The sequence below is a fragment of the Rhynchophorus ferrugineus genome, unplaced genomic scaffold (genome assembly GCF_030347505.1).
Source record: "Rhynchophorus ferrugineus isolate W39M unplaced genomic scaffold, kcgeb_rfMv2 rfM7, whole genome shotgun sequence".
NCBI lineage: Eukaryota > Metazoa > Arthropoda > Insecta > Coleoptera > Curculionidae > Rhynchophorus > Rhynchophorus ferrugineus.
In genome coordinates, this window is record NW_027472586.1 from 15671488 (window position 1) to 15690325 (window position 18838).

Below are 18838 nucleotides of genomic sequence, written 5' to 3' on the forward strand. Positions count from 1 at the left end.
TATATATATATATATATATATATATATATATATATTGTACTGTACTCTGTATTTGGCCGAGTTATATTTAAGATAATATAAAATGTTCCATATTCAATAGTTTATTAAACTTTGTGTATTTGAAAGTATAAGTTTTGTGTTAAATCTGTTATATTACGTTTTAATGTATTGTTAGTACAATATATTGTCATTAGGCATAGAAAATTCAAAGAATTCTCATTTGAATAATATTTGCAATGTAAATTTTACATAACTATATTTAAATAAAATTCATTTTAAAGCTTATATTGAATTCTGATTTTTACTATTTTTAATATTGCAATTATTATTAATAAAATATATTTCGTATTATAATCGTTTTTTAAATAAAAAGTTAAATAATGACAGGACCGAATTTAATTAGATTTCTTTTCAAGAGGAAGCATTATGTTCACATGTGCACGTGCACATGTGAAGCACTACCCCGAAATATGTATTAATATATAAATATGTATTAATATGTATTAATTATATGTAATATATGTATCAAATCAACTCGAGTATTTTCTTTTATTCTTAATTTTTAGAAATGAATGAAAAGTTTTAACTGTTAATTCTGTTATAGTTCTTATCTACGTTAACGATCATCAAATTATTGTCTATTTTCAAATCATGGGAAAAGTTAAAGGATTAACAATTTAACGGACGTTGAAATTTAACGTAGCCGTTCTTCTCTCCCAAAACCATGTAACATTTGGAATGTAACTGATCACAACAACACTTAAATATATATTAGAAGGAAATTTTCTCTTACCAAAGCATCCAAGTGATCTTTAGGCGACACGAATATCCTTCCGTTGATCGAGAGAGCCGTCGGTATACTAATGTCGTTGTCTTTTAATACTACTCGTTCGCCATTGGACTTGACTTCGACTAAAAGCAGTTCGTCTTCGCGTATCTTCAGCTTATCAGCTGCGACGATCTTGATGGTTTCAGCGGTCGTGTCAACTGGTAATCTTAAAGTGCAATATGTGTGATCCGCGCAGTATACTCTGAAAATAACTAAAATAGATTTGTGACATTAATACTTAATAATATATTTAACTGTTTGTTTATTAAAATCAATAAGTAAATCACGTGAAAAAAACAACAATATTAACATGTTATTTTAAAACATAATTATTAAATGAATTTTAAATCGATTATCGTTTTGTAACACAATGTTGACAGCGTAACAATAATATATTAGTTGTATGATTTGATTTTTACAGTAAATTTATTTCGTTAAGGGAAATAGCCTATGAATTTAATTTTGGAAATATTGTCCATTGTTTTCTCTAATGCCATAGTGTAAGAAAATTGCAGGTGTTGAGACAATAAGGTCTTTGACGACTTATTGTTTTAACCGAATAATACCCCAAAAATAAAGAGAAAAATTAAAGCATCCAATTATTTCAACTATTCTTGGTGAAGCAGCACTTCCTATTTCTTCAAATAATGCCGTTTTCCGGCGATTTCGTCCTTCAAACGGTCCAATAACGCTTTGTAATAGTCGCTGTTAATGGGCCTTCCTTTTTCAAGGTAGTCAATGAAAATTGTTCCATTCGCATCTCAAAATATAGGTGTTATAACCTTACCAGGCGACTGTTAGTAGTCCACTCGGATAACTGTCGATTGGACTTCGGAGTGAAATGATGGAGCCTTGTTTCATCCATTGTCACATATCGACGCAAAAACTCGGGTTTATTACGCTTGACCATTTTCAAACACTGCTCCGAATCATCAACTCGTCGTTATTTTTGGTCAAAAATGAGCTAGCGCGGCACCCACTTTACACAGAGCTTTCTCATACCCAAATATTCGTGAATGATATGGTGAATGGTATCATTTTGTTAATTTTTTAAATGTTTTAGTCGGTAACAACCCCTTTTGAGCGTCCACTGTGTTTACCGTCTTCGGTGCTCATTTCACCATATCTAAAGTTAGCATACCAATCCTTGATGGTTGACTTTCCTGGGGCAGTGTCCGGAAGTTTTTATTTCCTCCAGCAAGTCCCATTCCATTGATCTATTTTACTTGTAATAATGAGATATAGATCCATATAATAGGGGAGACTAGGAATATCTTATCCACTTAGAGTGACTTCTTCAGCTGCGGAGTCTATTATCACATGACTGGGGACCCAGACAATTGATACTTTTCTTTTCTTTCCAATAAGAATGGGGCAGATGTAATAGATGCGGACGATAATAGGGTATCTAAAAGATGCATCTGCAGTTGCCAGAATAGAGCTCAGGGAATCAGTACAAATCCGAGCTCGACTTCCAGTACAATCTGCAGAGCCTTCCAGATAACTGTTAATCCTGTCGTATTCTTGGTATAGCTGAATATTTATGAAGCTTATAAGTTTCTATTATAGTGGACCCATAAACAGATGCTCCTATACCCTTGGCGGACTTTGAAACATGCGTGTATAAAACTTGATAGTTCGGATATAGGGAAAGAAGTTGACTAAACAGGCCCTTGAGGATACTAGGACCAAAATTATCCTTATTACAGGACGTTAGGGATCTATTTGTGGGTAACGATGAAAAATTCATTGTGAAAGTGATGCGAAGCTGCAAAAAGTGTGGAACGCTTCACGATTTTGCGTATCATCCCTTATTCTAATTCCAATATTATGAGTATAGTTCAATGATAAATAGTTCTTTGACAATTGATAAGCGATTTATTACACGATAATTTTACTATCACCTTCTTTTAGTTCTACCAGTACGTTCCTGGTTGGTTCTAATTAGGAAATTAAGGTTTTATGGGTTCCCCTAGATAGTACTTGTATTATATTAAATATATTATAAACGACGTTAATTTATATATTTTTGTCACACCCTGTAATTCAATCTCGACATTAATTCTAGTGTAAAAAGCATCTAGAGAGGATTTCAAAGGGGCAGGTAACCACAATATTTTGCCGTTGAACATACTGTATCTGAAACATATATATATATATATATATATATATATATATATATATATATATATATATATATATATATATATATATATATATATATATATATATATATATATATATATATATATATATCGCAAAACTACATCACGACGTCTGTTCCGTCAAAACACATTAAGACCACACTTTACTGGAAAACGTGTGTCGAAACAGGGTCCGCGAGACAGAGAAAGAAAAATACCGGAAAAACGTGTACTTACTGTCGTCCTGCGGCATTATTATGGTCCTGTTGGTGTCGTTTCCGGCGCTGAAAAGGCTTATTGGCTGTCCTGAGGGAGGCAACTTCCATTTCTGGCCTTCGTGCGCCTTTCTATCCTCTTGGTACCTCGTAAATAATTTAACAGGTAAATATATAAGACTGAACTGAGCTGAGCTTAATATCTAGAAACGCTTATATATTTCCTAACACAATGTTTAATCTAAGAATAATGTTGGTTTCTAACGATTAACCACGAAATTTCAAAAGAATATGTTCATAATTCAAGTTAAGTTTTAGAATATTTGCAAATTTTGCCGAAGATTTTGATTTGATGTCGCTTAAGTTGCCCTGTGCCTGTTTTTATTTCATTGCAAGTTGTGACTGTAGACAATCTTCAGTTATGACGAGGCGGTTAAATTACTGATTCCGTATCAGAATATACAGTTTTATTTCTTGCTTTATAAGAATAAGTCTTTATCCTCAGTTTTGTAAAACGTAAATAACCGTAACGCATATATCTGTAAGATATGACCATTTTGTCCTCCTTGACAAAAACAGCTAATAGCCTCCGGAATGTTAAAACCACAATACAAACTATAAATATTATTTAGTAACAGTCTATGTTGTCTTGGATTGAATTTGGAGTACTCTAGACAAATGAAAAAGTTATCCCGCGAAATTCACCAGTTTTATTCATATTGTAATTTATATGTATTGTTCAAAACCAAAAAATAGGAAAATTAATTTGAAAAAAGTGTAAAAAAGTAACAGTAATCCGTTAAAAAGCTGTAGCTCTCTATATCGCTATATTGTTGTATCTGGATGTACTTACAAATACCACTTTTACTCTTTCTAGTATGTAATACTTTTTGTCTACAAACCGAACCGTAAATGTATGTCAAATTTATACCTTTTTTTAGAGATTTGCTTGTGAATACTTTAATAATAATTTTTATTAGTTAGCAAGTATTATCTGTGAGAATAAAATTGATTTTTAGACTTTAGTATTTCTGAAATGTTTTTTCAGTATTTATGTCCAGTGTACATACAAATGCGATAATTTTGATTAATAATAATTTTGGGCTCACGTAAGGAATCAAGTGATAGAAAAGGGTGTTTGATCAAACATTCTAAAACCGCTATTAATTCCAGATAATTTTCTTCGCTACTGATTTTCGAACATTCTATCAACAATGCTATGAATAATCAATGAAAGCGGTCCTTTTTGCGTCAAAGCTGACGACGAAGTATCAATTTAGTATATATATAAAGCAAAATTATTTGAAAAGTGCGATTGGACATCGAAAATATTCGCTGTCAAAAAAGTTATAGCGAATTGGCCAATTTTGATTTTCGCGCTCAATTAATGTCGGCCTTTGCGCGCTATCGCTATCAAAATAGACGTAAGAGGGCGGGGGTAGTGTTTCTAGCGTCGCCGATATGTGTACAACAGTTTGTATTTACGTATTACAGAGGCGTAACGTGTTTTACATATTTTTTACCAGTTCAAAATGGCATCAAGTGTTTGTAAATGCAATGTTAAAAGTCAGGACATAAAATGGACTCCACATGTGTCATTTAGCTCTTGCAGATATGTTCTGGAGGGTGAGTTTATTTTCTTTTTTTTATTTTATTGTATGGAACTATTCATTAAGTTATGTGTTACGTCTTGTTGTAGGCTGGTACAGAGGTAAAAAAGAGCTATAAAGTTTGCAGCCTTAATAATTTGGAGGCAACCAAGTGAGCGTCAAAAAGATTGTTATTTTTGCAATATAAATTCACTTAAAGGTAAAAATTCAAAGAAAACATCTTAACCTGATCTACCATCCACATCTGCCAATACCCCGTATAGAGAAAAACCACGTACCTGCTCTTTCTGCACTGGAAAATCAATTACTCTTTCAAGGTAGTGGAGTTTAGCCTGTATACATACATTCCGAACTGGGTAATGAATTAGAACCAAAAATACCACACGTCGACAACTCTGAAGATCTTAGTGACTTAATAAGAGACTTAAATCTTCCAATAAAGCAGTGTTACGGCATCGGGGTTGAAACAATAGAATTTATTTGATGTTCGCATATCCAATACACCGAAAACATGGGAGATTATATTTGGGGGTTGATAAGAGAAACTTTATTAAACATGACAGGAAAAGTTAAACTGTTAACTTTTAAATATTTGGACTCTATTTTAAAATAAATAAATCGTAAATGGAAGTTCGTTATATTTTAATAAATCTGATGAATTCTTATGTGTAACTTTTATGTATTTTTATTGAGTTGGTTTTTAGCATTTTTTCTTACACACAATCCAATCCAGAACTGCCGGCTTGGTGGCTCATTAGTAAAGGCGATAGGTCGGTCCTGCTACTGTTGCGATAGCCGCGGGTCCGAATACTGCTGGGGCATGGTCGTAAATTTATGTTTGTGACTGTTTAAAATTTGTGATTGTTCTAGGCAAGAGTGTAAAATCCGACAAGGAAAGTGATCCCAGTCACGCCAGTAACCAGGCTGGGTAAGACCGGATGTCTTCTGGGATGATTTTTAAAGTTGGTCACTCGCCAGTCGGTAGGCTTAATGCTGAGAATCGTGGTTTGGAGACCACCTTAAACTTTAGGCCCAGTCTAGATATAAAAGAAACAAAAATTAGGTACACATGTCCCATGCGCAAAAGTGCTGTAGATCGGCGTTATGTGTAATATTTTATTCTCTAAAGTCACATACATCGTACATTAATTGGACGTTAAGTAAAATGAGGATTGGTAATTAATGTTCTGTTAAAACTTCCTAATGAAAGGAGCGTACACTAAACCCTACAGGATATCATTATTCCGAGTTATTAATTCAGAGTAATCGTATTTTGGTAATGAAGATTACGGAACCTAATTGATATCGGGCTCCAAAATTTACAGAATAATACAGTTCATATACAGTCAGAATTGGGGGTATTAACTAATTAGTTACTTAAAAATTATGATTCTTTACTTACATAATGTCGACGTTATTTTTGAACATTAAATTTAATAAATTTAAGTTTAGCGATTTTGGTTAAACTCTAAATTCATTTGTATCTTTCGTTTAGGATAAGAGGATGTCTGATTGATATCTGGTTGCCTGATTTTACAAAAAGGTACATTGATTGACAACATAACTCCTTTTCTTCCTTTTAGTGGAAATGCCCTTTGTAAAAAAGTTTTATTTTAGTTACTCAGGTCTGCAGAAAATCCATGAACTGCTTAGGTTTTGTGACATAATCCTTAAGTTTTTGAGTGCGCTTAATCCGAAAATGATTCCTTTTTCACAAGAGGAGACGTAGGTGATGTTAAAACGAATTATTACAATAAATTAAAGTAGAATATACTTGATATATAACCATTAACGATACATATTTTTTATCATTATATATTATTGGGACGGTCCATTTTCGTTGGTATCTTTTCTTCATCTCTTTAGTGTCCTGGTGGAATCTTTCACCTTGCTCTTCACTAACATCTCCCAAATTTCTTGGAAAGTAGCAGAAATGGGTATGAAGAAAATGTACTTCTAGAATAACTGGGCAACTTAATATTGAAATAGTTTTGGCATTCCTTTGATGATCTATTGATGGTTGGGGTCTTTGTGATTGCATAAAAATATCTCTATAACCTCCTTAATAGCAATCTACCCTTCTTTTTGAGGATCCATCCATTTTGAGGTTGTAATTAATTGTGGGTCAGTCATAAGCCATCTAATATCTGGTGTCTTTGGGTGATTTTATAAATTGCTATATCAATGCCTTTATGTATCAATCAACTTTATGTGCTGCCGTGGTAAAATAAATGTATGTGGAGATACCAATCTGTCTTTGAAAACGTTCTTTTCACCAATCTTAAGCTGCATCGGCGGCTAATACTAAAATAAGTTTTAGTAATATATAATTTTTAAATACATACAAGGCTACCGCTAGTATTTATTAACAGATTTAATTTACTATGTATATAAAATAATTTTGACATAATTTTCAAGCGGTTAAGTCATACACTTAATGTTAAATGGGCAACATTTTATTTTTTACTACCTAAGTATTAAACAATATAATAAATAACCGAACGAATTTAACACATCGTTTGTGTAACACCACTTGTGCGAATTTCAGTAAAAGAAAACGGATAATAGGAGGAGTATCTACTAAAATAACATTTTTTCTTTCCTTTATACCTGCAGAATTTATACGAAGGGTACTTATAAAATGTTAAAAATATTGTTTTTTTTTCGACATTCACGCACCAAACGACAGATACATGGCCGATATTTTTCAACGTATCGGTCCATAAAAGCCAGACAAGTGAAAACCCCCATAGCCATAAAGTTCGGACGGCGGCGATGCTAAAACTATCCATTAAATCAACCTCCTCCCTATTTTCTCTTAGCTCGCGAAGCCCACTACGACCAGAAAGCCATTGGAAACATATTGCGGCTTCTGAATTGTGCTTGAACGATTGAACGTGGAAAAATAACAGTGAATTTGAATTGTTCAGTCGGAAAATCTAGGCAAATGGATAGTGGGATTTTTCGATTAATGAATGTTTCCGAGGGATTTTGTTCGAATACGATGCATAGAGAGAATATTAAAATGTATATATTTTCCCTTAAAAATGTGTTTCTTTTAGATGTCCACGATTTTTAAAAACTATTCCACGTCTTATATTTTCTAGTATTTATATTTTCCAAATTCAATTTTAAAACATTTTTCAAAAAAAAAAAATCTCGTTTTTACCAACGAGAGTTTATCTGGACTGGACCTACAGTTTAACGTGGACTCTGAACCACGGTCCGCGGCATTAAGCCTACCGCCTGGTGAGTGACCAATTTAGAAATGACCCCAGAAGACATCCGGTCTTACTCAGCCTAGTTACTGCCGTGACTGGGATCATTTTCCGGACATTGCACTCTTGCCGAAGGACAATCACAAATGTTAAACAGTTACAAACATAAATTTACGACCATGCCCCAGCAGGATTCGAACCCGCGACTCTCGCAATCGTGGGAGGACTGTCCTGTCGCTTTTACCACTGCTCTAACCAAGTCGGCGTTTTAAAACATTGATCCTTACCTCGACATTGGTGCTAGTTACAGCAATGTTGGCTTCAACTTAGAAAACGTAAGTATAAGGAGTCCCAAAATTTACACCATTTGGTACCTATTTCAAGTTTGTTTCCAACTTATGCGTCATATAACGGATTAATGTTAGAATATTTTTAGTGATTCTATTGGTGGTTCCAGCTCGTTCATTATTTCATTGTAGGTCAATTAGAAATAAAGAAAGTCTAATATTTAATAGAATATTTATACCCGACGAGTGAATAAATACATCCTCTCATAATGTTAGTAATTAGATTGAAATTTGAGTAGATCTGTTTTATATAAACTAACCAAGTCGGCGTTTTAATACATTGATCCTTACCTCGATATTGGTGCTAGTTACAGCAATGTTGGCTTCAACTTAGAAAACGTAAGTATAAGGAGTCCCAAAATTTACACCATTTGGTACCTATTTCAAGTTTGTTTCCAACTTATGCGTCATATAACGGATTAATGTTAGAATAATTTTGGTGATTCTATTGGTGGTTCCAGCTCGTTGATTATTTCATTGTAGGTCAATTAGAAATAAAGAAAGTCTAATATTTAATAGAATATTTATACCCGACGAGTGAATAAATACATCCTCTCATAATGTTAGTAATTAGATTGAAATTTGAGTAGATCTGTTTTATATAAACTAACCAAGTCGGCGTTTTAATACATTGATCCTTACCTCGATATTGGTGCTAGTTACAGCAATGTTGGCTTCAACTTAGAAAACGTAAGTATAAGGAGTCCCAAAATTTACACCATTTGGTACCTATTTCAAGTTTGTTTCCAACTTATGCGTCATATAACGGATTAAGGTTAGAATAATTTTGGTGATTCTATTGGTGGTTCCAGCTCGTTGATTATTTCATTGTAGGTCAATTAGAAATAAAGAAAGTCTAATATTTAGTAGAATATTTATACCCGACGAGTGAATAAATCGATCCTCTCATAATGTTAGTAATTAGATTGAAATTTGAGTAGATCTGTTTTATATAAATAATTTTTTTTCATTCGATCTTGCCTTAGATACTTTTGTCCTCAACTTCTAAACTTCAATTTCTAAAATTAATTTATCTTCTATATATTAATCGGCTTAGCGAAGATTTTGCTTCCATTTTTGATGAAAAAGAGAACATTGGGAGGCATGACAGATGGCACGATTGAAGCTTATATGGAGGAAGAGTATTTAGGCTTAACATTTCTGTTTAATATCGGCTACAAATAATTAATTCCCAGTAAAATCAAATACGCCGAAATAGGAATAGGGAATAGCCGTCAGATCGGTTACACAAAACATATAAATAAATAATTTAGGCTCTACTTTAATTGGACCTAGCCGACCCGCTGCCAGCTCCCATTCTAATACGGTAGAATATTCGCCATTTCTGTTGTAAAACAAATCGACATCAATATGTATTCCTCAATTATAAAATTATAATAACTTAAGCTATAGTTTACACTAAATGTATACATTTTGTATAAGTTCGTATGGTTTGGTTCGCTTCAATCTTCTGATTTCCTGCGCGTTATCCAGTAGTTATAGATTAGTATGATTCAGTAATCTTCTTTCGTGTTTTAACGCGAAATTTTGGATAACTTCGCAAATCCATTTAATATCCAGGTCATCGTGCAATTCTTCATTTGTTACGTAGCGATAGGCAGTAGTAGGACTAGTTTATTTGAATTTTTAGTGTAAGCCCATATTTGCACTCCATAGGTCCAAATTGGCTTTATGATTGAATCTTTGGTCAGAAAGTCATCAAGGTCATCAGTCGAAAGTGATGGATCCAAGTTTTATCCATTGTCACATATAGATGCAAAAATTCCGGTTTGTTACGATTAAAAATGGCCTGCTCAGAATCATCAACACATCTCTTTGATTTTAGATCAAGTTGGGAGTATCTTCCGACTAACCAATAAAGTTGCTTTGCTTTGGTTTTAATGTGTTTTGCTTTATGTCTAACATGATGTTTTCAATCTAATCTACCGTCAAGATGGATACCGATGTATATAGATGATTCTGCTTGAGGAATCTGGCATCCACTGATTGAAAAGGTGCAGTAGTAATGGCGACAGGACGGTCTATCTATTGCAAATCCTGCTGTGACACTGTCGTAAATTTATGTTTGTGATTGTCCTAGGCAAGAATATAAAATCTGACAAGGAAAAGGATTCCAGTCACGCCAGTAGCCAGCCAGGGTAAAACCGGATGTCTTCTGGGATAATTTCTAAGTTGGTTACTCGTTAGTCATCATATATATATATATATATATATATATATATATATATATATATATATATATTTACCGTGTGATATTGTATAGTTGTATAGTGCAGTATAAGTACCCAGTTTTAAGTCACCGTAGAGACAAATGGTGTTAGTCGGCAATTGCTAGTGATACTATATTTATTAAAAAAAAAATATCGTAAAAAATTTTTGTTAATTAATACCTTCTTAAAGTGAAAAATTGATCAAATATTATAACACACGGGCTGAAAATTCCCGGGCCTAACAAAGAAATAAGTTTTTTTTTTTAAATTGGCTTTATTGATTAACGTAATGTCCATCAAGAGCCACACAATTATACCAACGCCGCTCTAATATTTCAGTACCATTTTGTAAAACGATTTATCTTTTGCTTCCAACTAGGCCTCAGTTTCATCTATAACCTCTTCATTCGGGCGAAATTTTTTACCGGTAAGCATTTTCTTAAGGTCTACGAATAGCCAGTAGTCGCTGGGAGCCAAATCTGGCAAATACAGTGAATGTGGGGGCAACCGGAAGTTAAATTCACGTAGCTTTGCCAGTGTTCTGATTGACTTGTGGCACGGAGTGTTTTCATGATGAAACAAAATTTTTTCTTCGCAATTTCGGCCTTCAAACAGTCCACTAACACTATATAATATTTTCTCTTAATGGTATTTTCCTTCTTAAGATAATCATAGATGACACATATTCTAAAATATTGAGGCCATAACCTTTTCAGCCTAATCAGTTGCTGTCCACTCTGATGACGATCGTTTTGATTCCGGAGGGAAGTGATGGATTCAAGTTTCATCTATAGTCATATATGGACGTAAAAATTCCCGTTTTTTACAATTAAAAATGGCCAAATACCGGTCAGAACCATCAACATGTTTTTGTTTTTGTCAGCAGTGAACAAACGCGGCACCAATTTTTAACAGAGTCTGCTAATAGTCAAATGCTCATATAATATAAAACGAACACATTTTTTTGATATCTCTAGAATGTTAGCAAACTCACGCAAATTGACTTTTGGATCATTCGAAATGATTTAGTGGAATTTCTTTATGTTTTCTGGTGTTACCAATTCATATGGACGTCCACTGCGTTTTACATCATCGGTGTCTCTATCACCACACGTTTAAAGTCAGCAAACCAACGTTTTATTGTTGTATCTGATGGAATGGGGAGTTATTATAACACTTTTTAAGCCATTGCTTCGTTTGAACGGTATTTTTTCCTATCAAGAAGCAGTCTAAAATTAAAACACACAATTGTTTTTGATCCACTGTTTTGAAAATAGCAAAAGTACTGTCACTTTTAGCACAATAACTCACAAATTTATGAGTTGAATATCATAAAATTTTTACAGCTTTCTTTTCAAGGTTAGTGCTACTGAAAAAATTGTGAACCTAATAAATCTAGCGACATTTATGAGTTAGGCCCGGGACTTTTCATCCCATATTTTATTAAGTGAGAACGTTATACTCTCTGTACGTATATCGAAGATGTAATAATGATTTTTATGAATAACTTTTATTATAAGAAAACGTAAAATAAGTGCAGATATTTTCCGACCAAATTATTCCGCTTGTCCGATATCCATAAACGAAGAATTCTTCAACATTTCAGCCGTAAAATTCCGCTCGATGACAGAAAAATAACAGACGGACCGAAAATCGTGACGATGGCAAAACTACCTATTAAATCACGGCCTTCTATTTTCTCCCAAACCGGCGCTGGAAGCCTTGAATAATATTTATGCGCTGGAAGTGGATTGTCGACACTCGAACCACCCCCTGAAAAGTCGAGCGAGGGATGCGAATCGTTCGTTTGTGGGTGGAAAAATTCGACATATTGTCTCTCGTTCTGTAGGGTTTCGGATTTCTCAGTTTTGTCGATTAATAATTCAGTTATGCCTCAAAGGACGGTCGTAAGAATACGGAGATGGAGGAGATGAGTCTAATTTATAATCTATCCGACTGCTCGTGTTCTACCGACGAGAATTTAATTATGTTAAACATGTCAGAAGGAAATTGTATACATAAGGAAATTAGGGTTTTTGATCATTATTGTTTACTTTATAAGATACGTACTTAATTTTATATCATATATGACATTATATCAATATAAAATATAGATACTCTAGGTGCCAAGCCAAGACAGTTATACTAAATTAGATTTGTTGTGTTCCTAATGCAATTTTCTGGATATGACACAAAATTATATTACTTTTGTATTGTTTGAGCTCGGAACCAACTTCAAAGTGATTAGTTGGTAGTAGTTAAAATAATATTGTAAATAGATAAATAGGTTTAGTTAGGTATTAAGCTAAGTTGTGTGTATATAGTAGAATATAAAAGGCGCCTAGTAGATAGGTAAAATAAGGATTTTGTTTATTGTTGTTTAGTTATTACAACTAAACAACTAGTACTAATTTTATTTTAAAGCTTTTTTTTGTGCTAAAAATCTAAGTCTGATTGTTTTTTACTTTTTAAGGAGTTTATTATTTATTTTTTGAAGCCGGTTCAATTTTTTAAAAATATTTTATTTTTTTTTAGTTTAAGATATTTACTCAATAAATTACGCAGTTATTTTATTAAGTTTTACAATGATATTGTATATCTCATGTACTCTAAAAATGTTTTATACAAATAATGTTTTATTAAGTACTACAATGGGTAGGCTAAGTAAAGGTACAGCCCGTATAAGGAAAAATAGTAACAAAGAAACCATTATTGAAAATAAGGAACGCTTCAGGCCCCGGGGTCCGCTACCTAGCCTAGGTAATTTGACAAATCTAACCAAACTAGAACAACAACAAAAACAAAAACTCTTTGCCCTCGCCGGGAATCGAACCCACGACCATCGCGTGTGAGCTGAACGCTCTAACCACTCTACCATAGAGGCAGTTGTCCGCAGTATTTCTACGGCTTCTTATATGAAATGTTTAGTAGTTAAAAAGCAAACATTTTGCGGCTTTTTCTTTGAACGACTGTCGTAAGCAAAATCTTTCTTAAAACTCTTCAAAAAGTACTGAAGGATATAGCGGTTCCTTGCTTTCATCACCAGCTTACCTAGTTAACTCCAAAGTATACAACTGATTATCTGTACGGCCCCATAATATTTAAATAAATATTCTCTAATTCCTAACCGTTGAGGAATTCTGTCTTCCATCACATCAGCTCAGCAATAACATTATACAGAAATATCTGATTATTTTAGATAAAAAATATGTGAAAACATTGCACGTGCCTTTGAAATTTGAGGGCTTCCCTCGATTTCCCCGGATTTCACCATCAGATCCTGACTTGGTTCCAATGGGACCACCTCGGACGTGCACTCTTTCGAATAAAAAAATAATTTCAAAATGGGTGTACAATTGGCGGAGAAATAGGTGAACATACACAAAATATATTGTCGAAAACCTCCTCGGAAACTAAAGAATCCATTTAACTTTAACATTTCTTGATAATATATCTTGCACGGCACTGAAACATACCAAGATTGTTTCTTCGTCGAATCTCTTCTATATGCAAAAACGTCATGGAAACCACTATCTCAGTTAATTCAATAAAAGCCAGAAGTGTAATTCAAGTGGATATCCATTAAACCTGGGAATAGAATGTACCCATATACATTCCTTTAATATTTTATATTATTTTGAGTTTTTTTATATTATTTATATTTTTATATATTTATTTTATATATTTTTTATATTATATTATTTTGAGTAACATAAAATCTTCTTTATTAAATTAGGCTTATATAACACATATCCTGTGTTTTTGACCTCATTTGCCCACGTTTCAACACTTGCAGCGTCACCTTTATATTTTTACCTGCGGATTTCAATTGGTTTGCTTATTGAATATTGTACAAATCCTTAATTTCCACTGCTTAATTCAGCCTAGGTTTCATCCAATATAGCATCCATTTGAATTCTGGCAACTAGTTTGGCTGCAATTATATTTTTATATGATTTTAGCAACTCTCACCTCTCACCTTTTGATACACTCTTATGAATTCCTGATCGATTATGCTGAAATTTAGAAGTAGTAATATTTTTGCCAAGATTAGAGACCCCAACCTGAAAAGTCATCAAGCCAAACTTCAATGCTTCTTGTTCAATTTTAATGTTGTCGAATAACTCTATATGATCAACGAGCTGTGATTTTGATGATGTATGCTCTAGATGACATCTAATCAAATTTATCTGTGCTTTTACTTTTGCAGGGACGACTATGGCTAAAATGAATTTGGTATAGAATTGCATTAAATTTGCAAAATAAAAATAAAAATTGAATAGATGAAACTGACCTGGATGGAATGTCCGCATAGGTCTCTTCAGATTAAAAGTGTTATAATAGCTTTTTTGATTAATAATTAGAAATCGATAATTTACCCAGTACTGCCTACATTTTATAATCATAATCTAAGGAGTATAAGAACAAATAAAGACAAGAATAGTAAAGAAATTACGAAATAGAGCTCCTAACAGGGCCAGGGCCAAATCCAAAATGGCTGTTGGCAAAATGGTGGTATGTTGGATTCTACTTCTCAATTGCTTGTAAATGGCTACGTCTCAAAATCAGGAGGAAACTACTGTTTACCGAATCCGGTTGGGATTCTCCAGAAATAGCCACTAGTATTTTTTCCCAGATTGCGAAGTTTCAAATAAAATTAATTATTTTCCAAAGAATTTTGCTCTAGCGCAGAAACGGGTTTTAAAAGTAAATAATGGCGAACTTCAGTAAACCTCTCATGATCACCTACAGGAAGTTTTCGAACAGGAACATTGTTTATTCTTTGCATTTCAGACCGACTAGATGATGAATGAATGGATCTAAATGTGGAATATCATGGCTCAACCAAGATGCAATTAGTAATTGTAAATTTAATATTTATTATAAAAATGTCATTAAAATCTACATCGATAATTCAGTTGAAAGACACAACATGTGTATATAGTTACTACGAGTTATAGATCATTTCCCTTGGAATTTTACAGTTGCCCACATTAGAATCTTTATCTTCTCAGATAAATTGAGAGGTTCGAAATCTGAAATTATAACACATAACAGGTCAATGGAAAAGTCCCCGGCCTACCATAGTAAAACACATTTTTGTTTGCAAAATTAGTTTTTTTATTCAACATAATCCCTTCAACGGTGATACACTGATCATAGCGACCCTCCAACTTTTCGATACCATTTTTGTAGTACGATTTGTCCTTTGCTTCAAAGTACGAATCAATTTCAGCGATCACCTCCTCATTCGACGAAAATTTCTTCCCAGTGAACATTCTTTTGAGATCTGAGGACAGAAAATATACGCTGGGGGCCATATCTGGAGAATACGATGGATGAGGAAACAATTCGAAGCCCAATTCATGAATTTTTGCCATTGTTTTTACTGACTTGTGACACGGTGCATTATCTAGGAGAAGCAGCACTTTCTTTTTCTTCAAATGCGGCCGTTTCTGGGCGATTTTGTCCTTCAAACGGTCCAAAAACGCTATGTAATAGTCGCTTTTGATGGTCCTTCCTTTTTCAAGGTAGTTAATGAAAATTATTCCATGCGCATCCCAAAATACCGATGCCATAACCTTGCAAACCTACTGTTGCGTTTTCCCACGCTTTGGAGCGGGTTCATCGTGTGCAGTCCTCTCGGATGACTGTCGATTGGAATTCGGAGTGAAATGATGGAACCATGTTTCATCCATTGTCATATATCGATGCAAAAACTCGGGTTTATTACGCTTGATCATCTTCAAACACTGCTCCGAATCATCAACTCGTCGTTGTTTTTGGTCATAAGTGACCTCTCGCGGCACCCACATTGCACAGCGCTTTCTCATATACAAATATTCGTGAATGATAGATGTACATGTTTAATTGACATTTTGTGGATTTTTTAAGCGTTTTCTTCCGTAACTACCTCTTTTGGGCGTCCACTGCGTTTACCGTCTTCGGTGCCCATTTCACCACGTCTAAACTTAGCTTACCAATCCTTGGTGATTGAATTTTCTAGGGCAGTGTCCGGAAACTCGGCATCAAGCCAAGTCTTTGCTTCAACTGTATTTTTCCCTTCAAAAAGCAATAATTTATTAACACGCGAAGTTCCTTTTTATCCATTTTTTTTTTCACAATAACAAAAGTTGCTTCACTCAAAATGCTATAATTGACAAACTAATGATCCGAGAGCTGTCAAATTTATACACGCATCTTTTGAGGCTTAGGGCCAACTAAAAAATATGTAATTAAAAAGTTTGTAAAAGAATATATGGTGAGTGACAAAATAATATGAATTTACAATCTGTTCTAATACAGTGCCATACTAGGTGTCTAAAAGCCTTGTAGAAGATTCTCTTTTTCAATTAAGACAAAATCTATAGACTATAAAATGTATGTTACTGCTTTCTATAGGTACTATTTGTTCTGTTTCTGACTTGTTATGTATAGTCAGTTTTCGTATGTCTGGTATGTTTTTGTCAGTACACAAAGTACTGATGGTTATTCAGTATGACTCATATCGATTAATTATGATTTTATCCATATTTTATAGCAATTACAGTACCAGAACCTTAAACAAATCTCACCTTTCAGTTAAATTTGTAAGTCCAAATAAAACTGAGCTCATTTACAAAACAGATCATATTTTTAGTACTGTATGTATTGTAATTATAAAAACTTCTAATTCCATCTAGTGACAAGACATATAGTCTAGATGATAAGACATTTATTGGAAAAATAATGGATTTCTTTTAGGTGGGCTTAATAGAAGTCATTGCTAATAAGCAGTATTGGTGAAATATCCACGTAGGAAAAATAACCAACAATTCACCTCTTCATTTAATAATAATTATATCTGAGCGTTAAAATTCAGGAATATAGCAAATTTACCCCTAATAGAGCTATAAATGTTCCGGACACGTAAAAATTACACCCCAGAAAAAGTCTGTCGGGTTATATTATGTTTTATGTCCGCAAATTTATCATTACGCGAAACTGCGGTTCTGCTCTTTAAACTTTTAACTACTCATAAATTCTTATACAAATTTATTTTCTGAGTAATGCTCATGTATAAGCAACACTAGTTGTAGTAGGGCTTGCAACGAATAATAATATGTATCGTGTTACTACTAAGCTTGTGGCTGTAAGCTCAGTGGTCGACGTTCGACCACGATTTATTAAGTTAACCATATTTCGCATAACAGTGTAAAGAGAATAATTTAAAAATGATATGTTATGCGACTGAAACTTGGTTTGACAATATTTTCAATATAAGACCAGAAATATATTTGATACATAGTATTAAATATAAGTAATATATATTCGTCTGTTAAAACATACTACAATATATACAAACGATCTCAAGAACCAACAGTCACTAACCTTTTTTTAATTGCCTTTAATTATATATAATTTCTATTAAGTTTCAATAATCAACCAAGTATTGATAATTTTAAATTTCTACATCACTGAACATTATAACAAAATTATCATGGGTAAGATTATTTTCTGAACTGTAATAACTTCAGAGGATCAAACATAAGTATAAATAATCTTCCTTTACTTTATGTTATAAATATTGAATACAATGGAATATAATTAGTTAATTAAAATAATTAGGTAACTTAATTTTTACAATTCCAAATTGTAAATTTACAATCATTAAATTAACTATTGACTCTTCAAGACATAGGTCTATAAAGTAATTAATCAAAATAGTTGATACAAAGTTTAGAAAATAAAAGATCATATAGTCACATATTTTATTAGACAAATCATTAAACACCTTAATATTTATTAATATTAAATGTTTAAGAATTTAATAATAATTCTTTTATTAATTCATAATATCCTCTATTTGTCCTATGTGTTACATGTATACAAGTTATGTAGCTACTTTCATATTAACTGCTGCATATTTTCATTACATCATTTATGTATTTATATAGTCTTTGCCTTTTACGCATATTTCTCATCAAAAATATATATTGCAAAACCAATAAATACACCAGGCTGATTAAAAGAATAATTTCTTTATTTGAATTTTTAAATAAAATTGTATCGTTCTCTGCTTATTTTTTCCACTCTTCAATATGACTCTTGCGGGTTGCTCATCTTTAATGTGCCTTCTATGGCTTTAGTTTACCCACTGTTTTCTACTTTGTCTTGTGTCCTATGTGGGAACTAACAATTCACCAATAAATGAAGAATGAAAATTCTATGTAGATATAATGATATATAAATAATAATATTTTT

General features: G+C 33.0%; 1 protein-coding gene across 5 annotated transcripts in view; it reads right to left on the reverse strand.

The window, feature by feature from the left end:
* The window catches only part of Epac (Exchange protein directly activated by cAMP), a 517502-nt gene that overhangs the window by 39440 nt on the left and 459224 nt on the right, over positions 1-18838 (reverse strand). For all 5 annotated transcript variants that reach the window (XM_076410278.1, XM_076410279.1, XM_076410281.1 and 2 more), the window contains 2 exons: positions 3211-3335; positions 794-1041 (listed from right to left, as the gene is read on the reverse strand). In XM_076410278.1, the coding sequence (XP_076266393.1) occupies positions 794-1041; positions 3211-3335 (373 nt within the window). The remainder of the gene's footprint in view (positions 1-793; positions 1042-3210; positions 3336-18838) is intronic.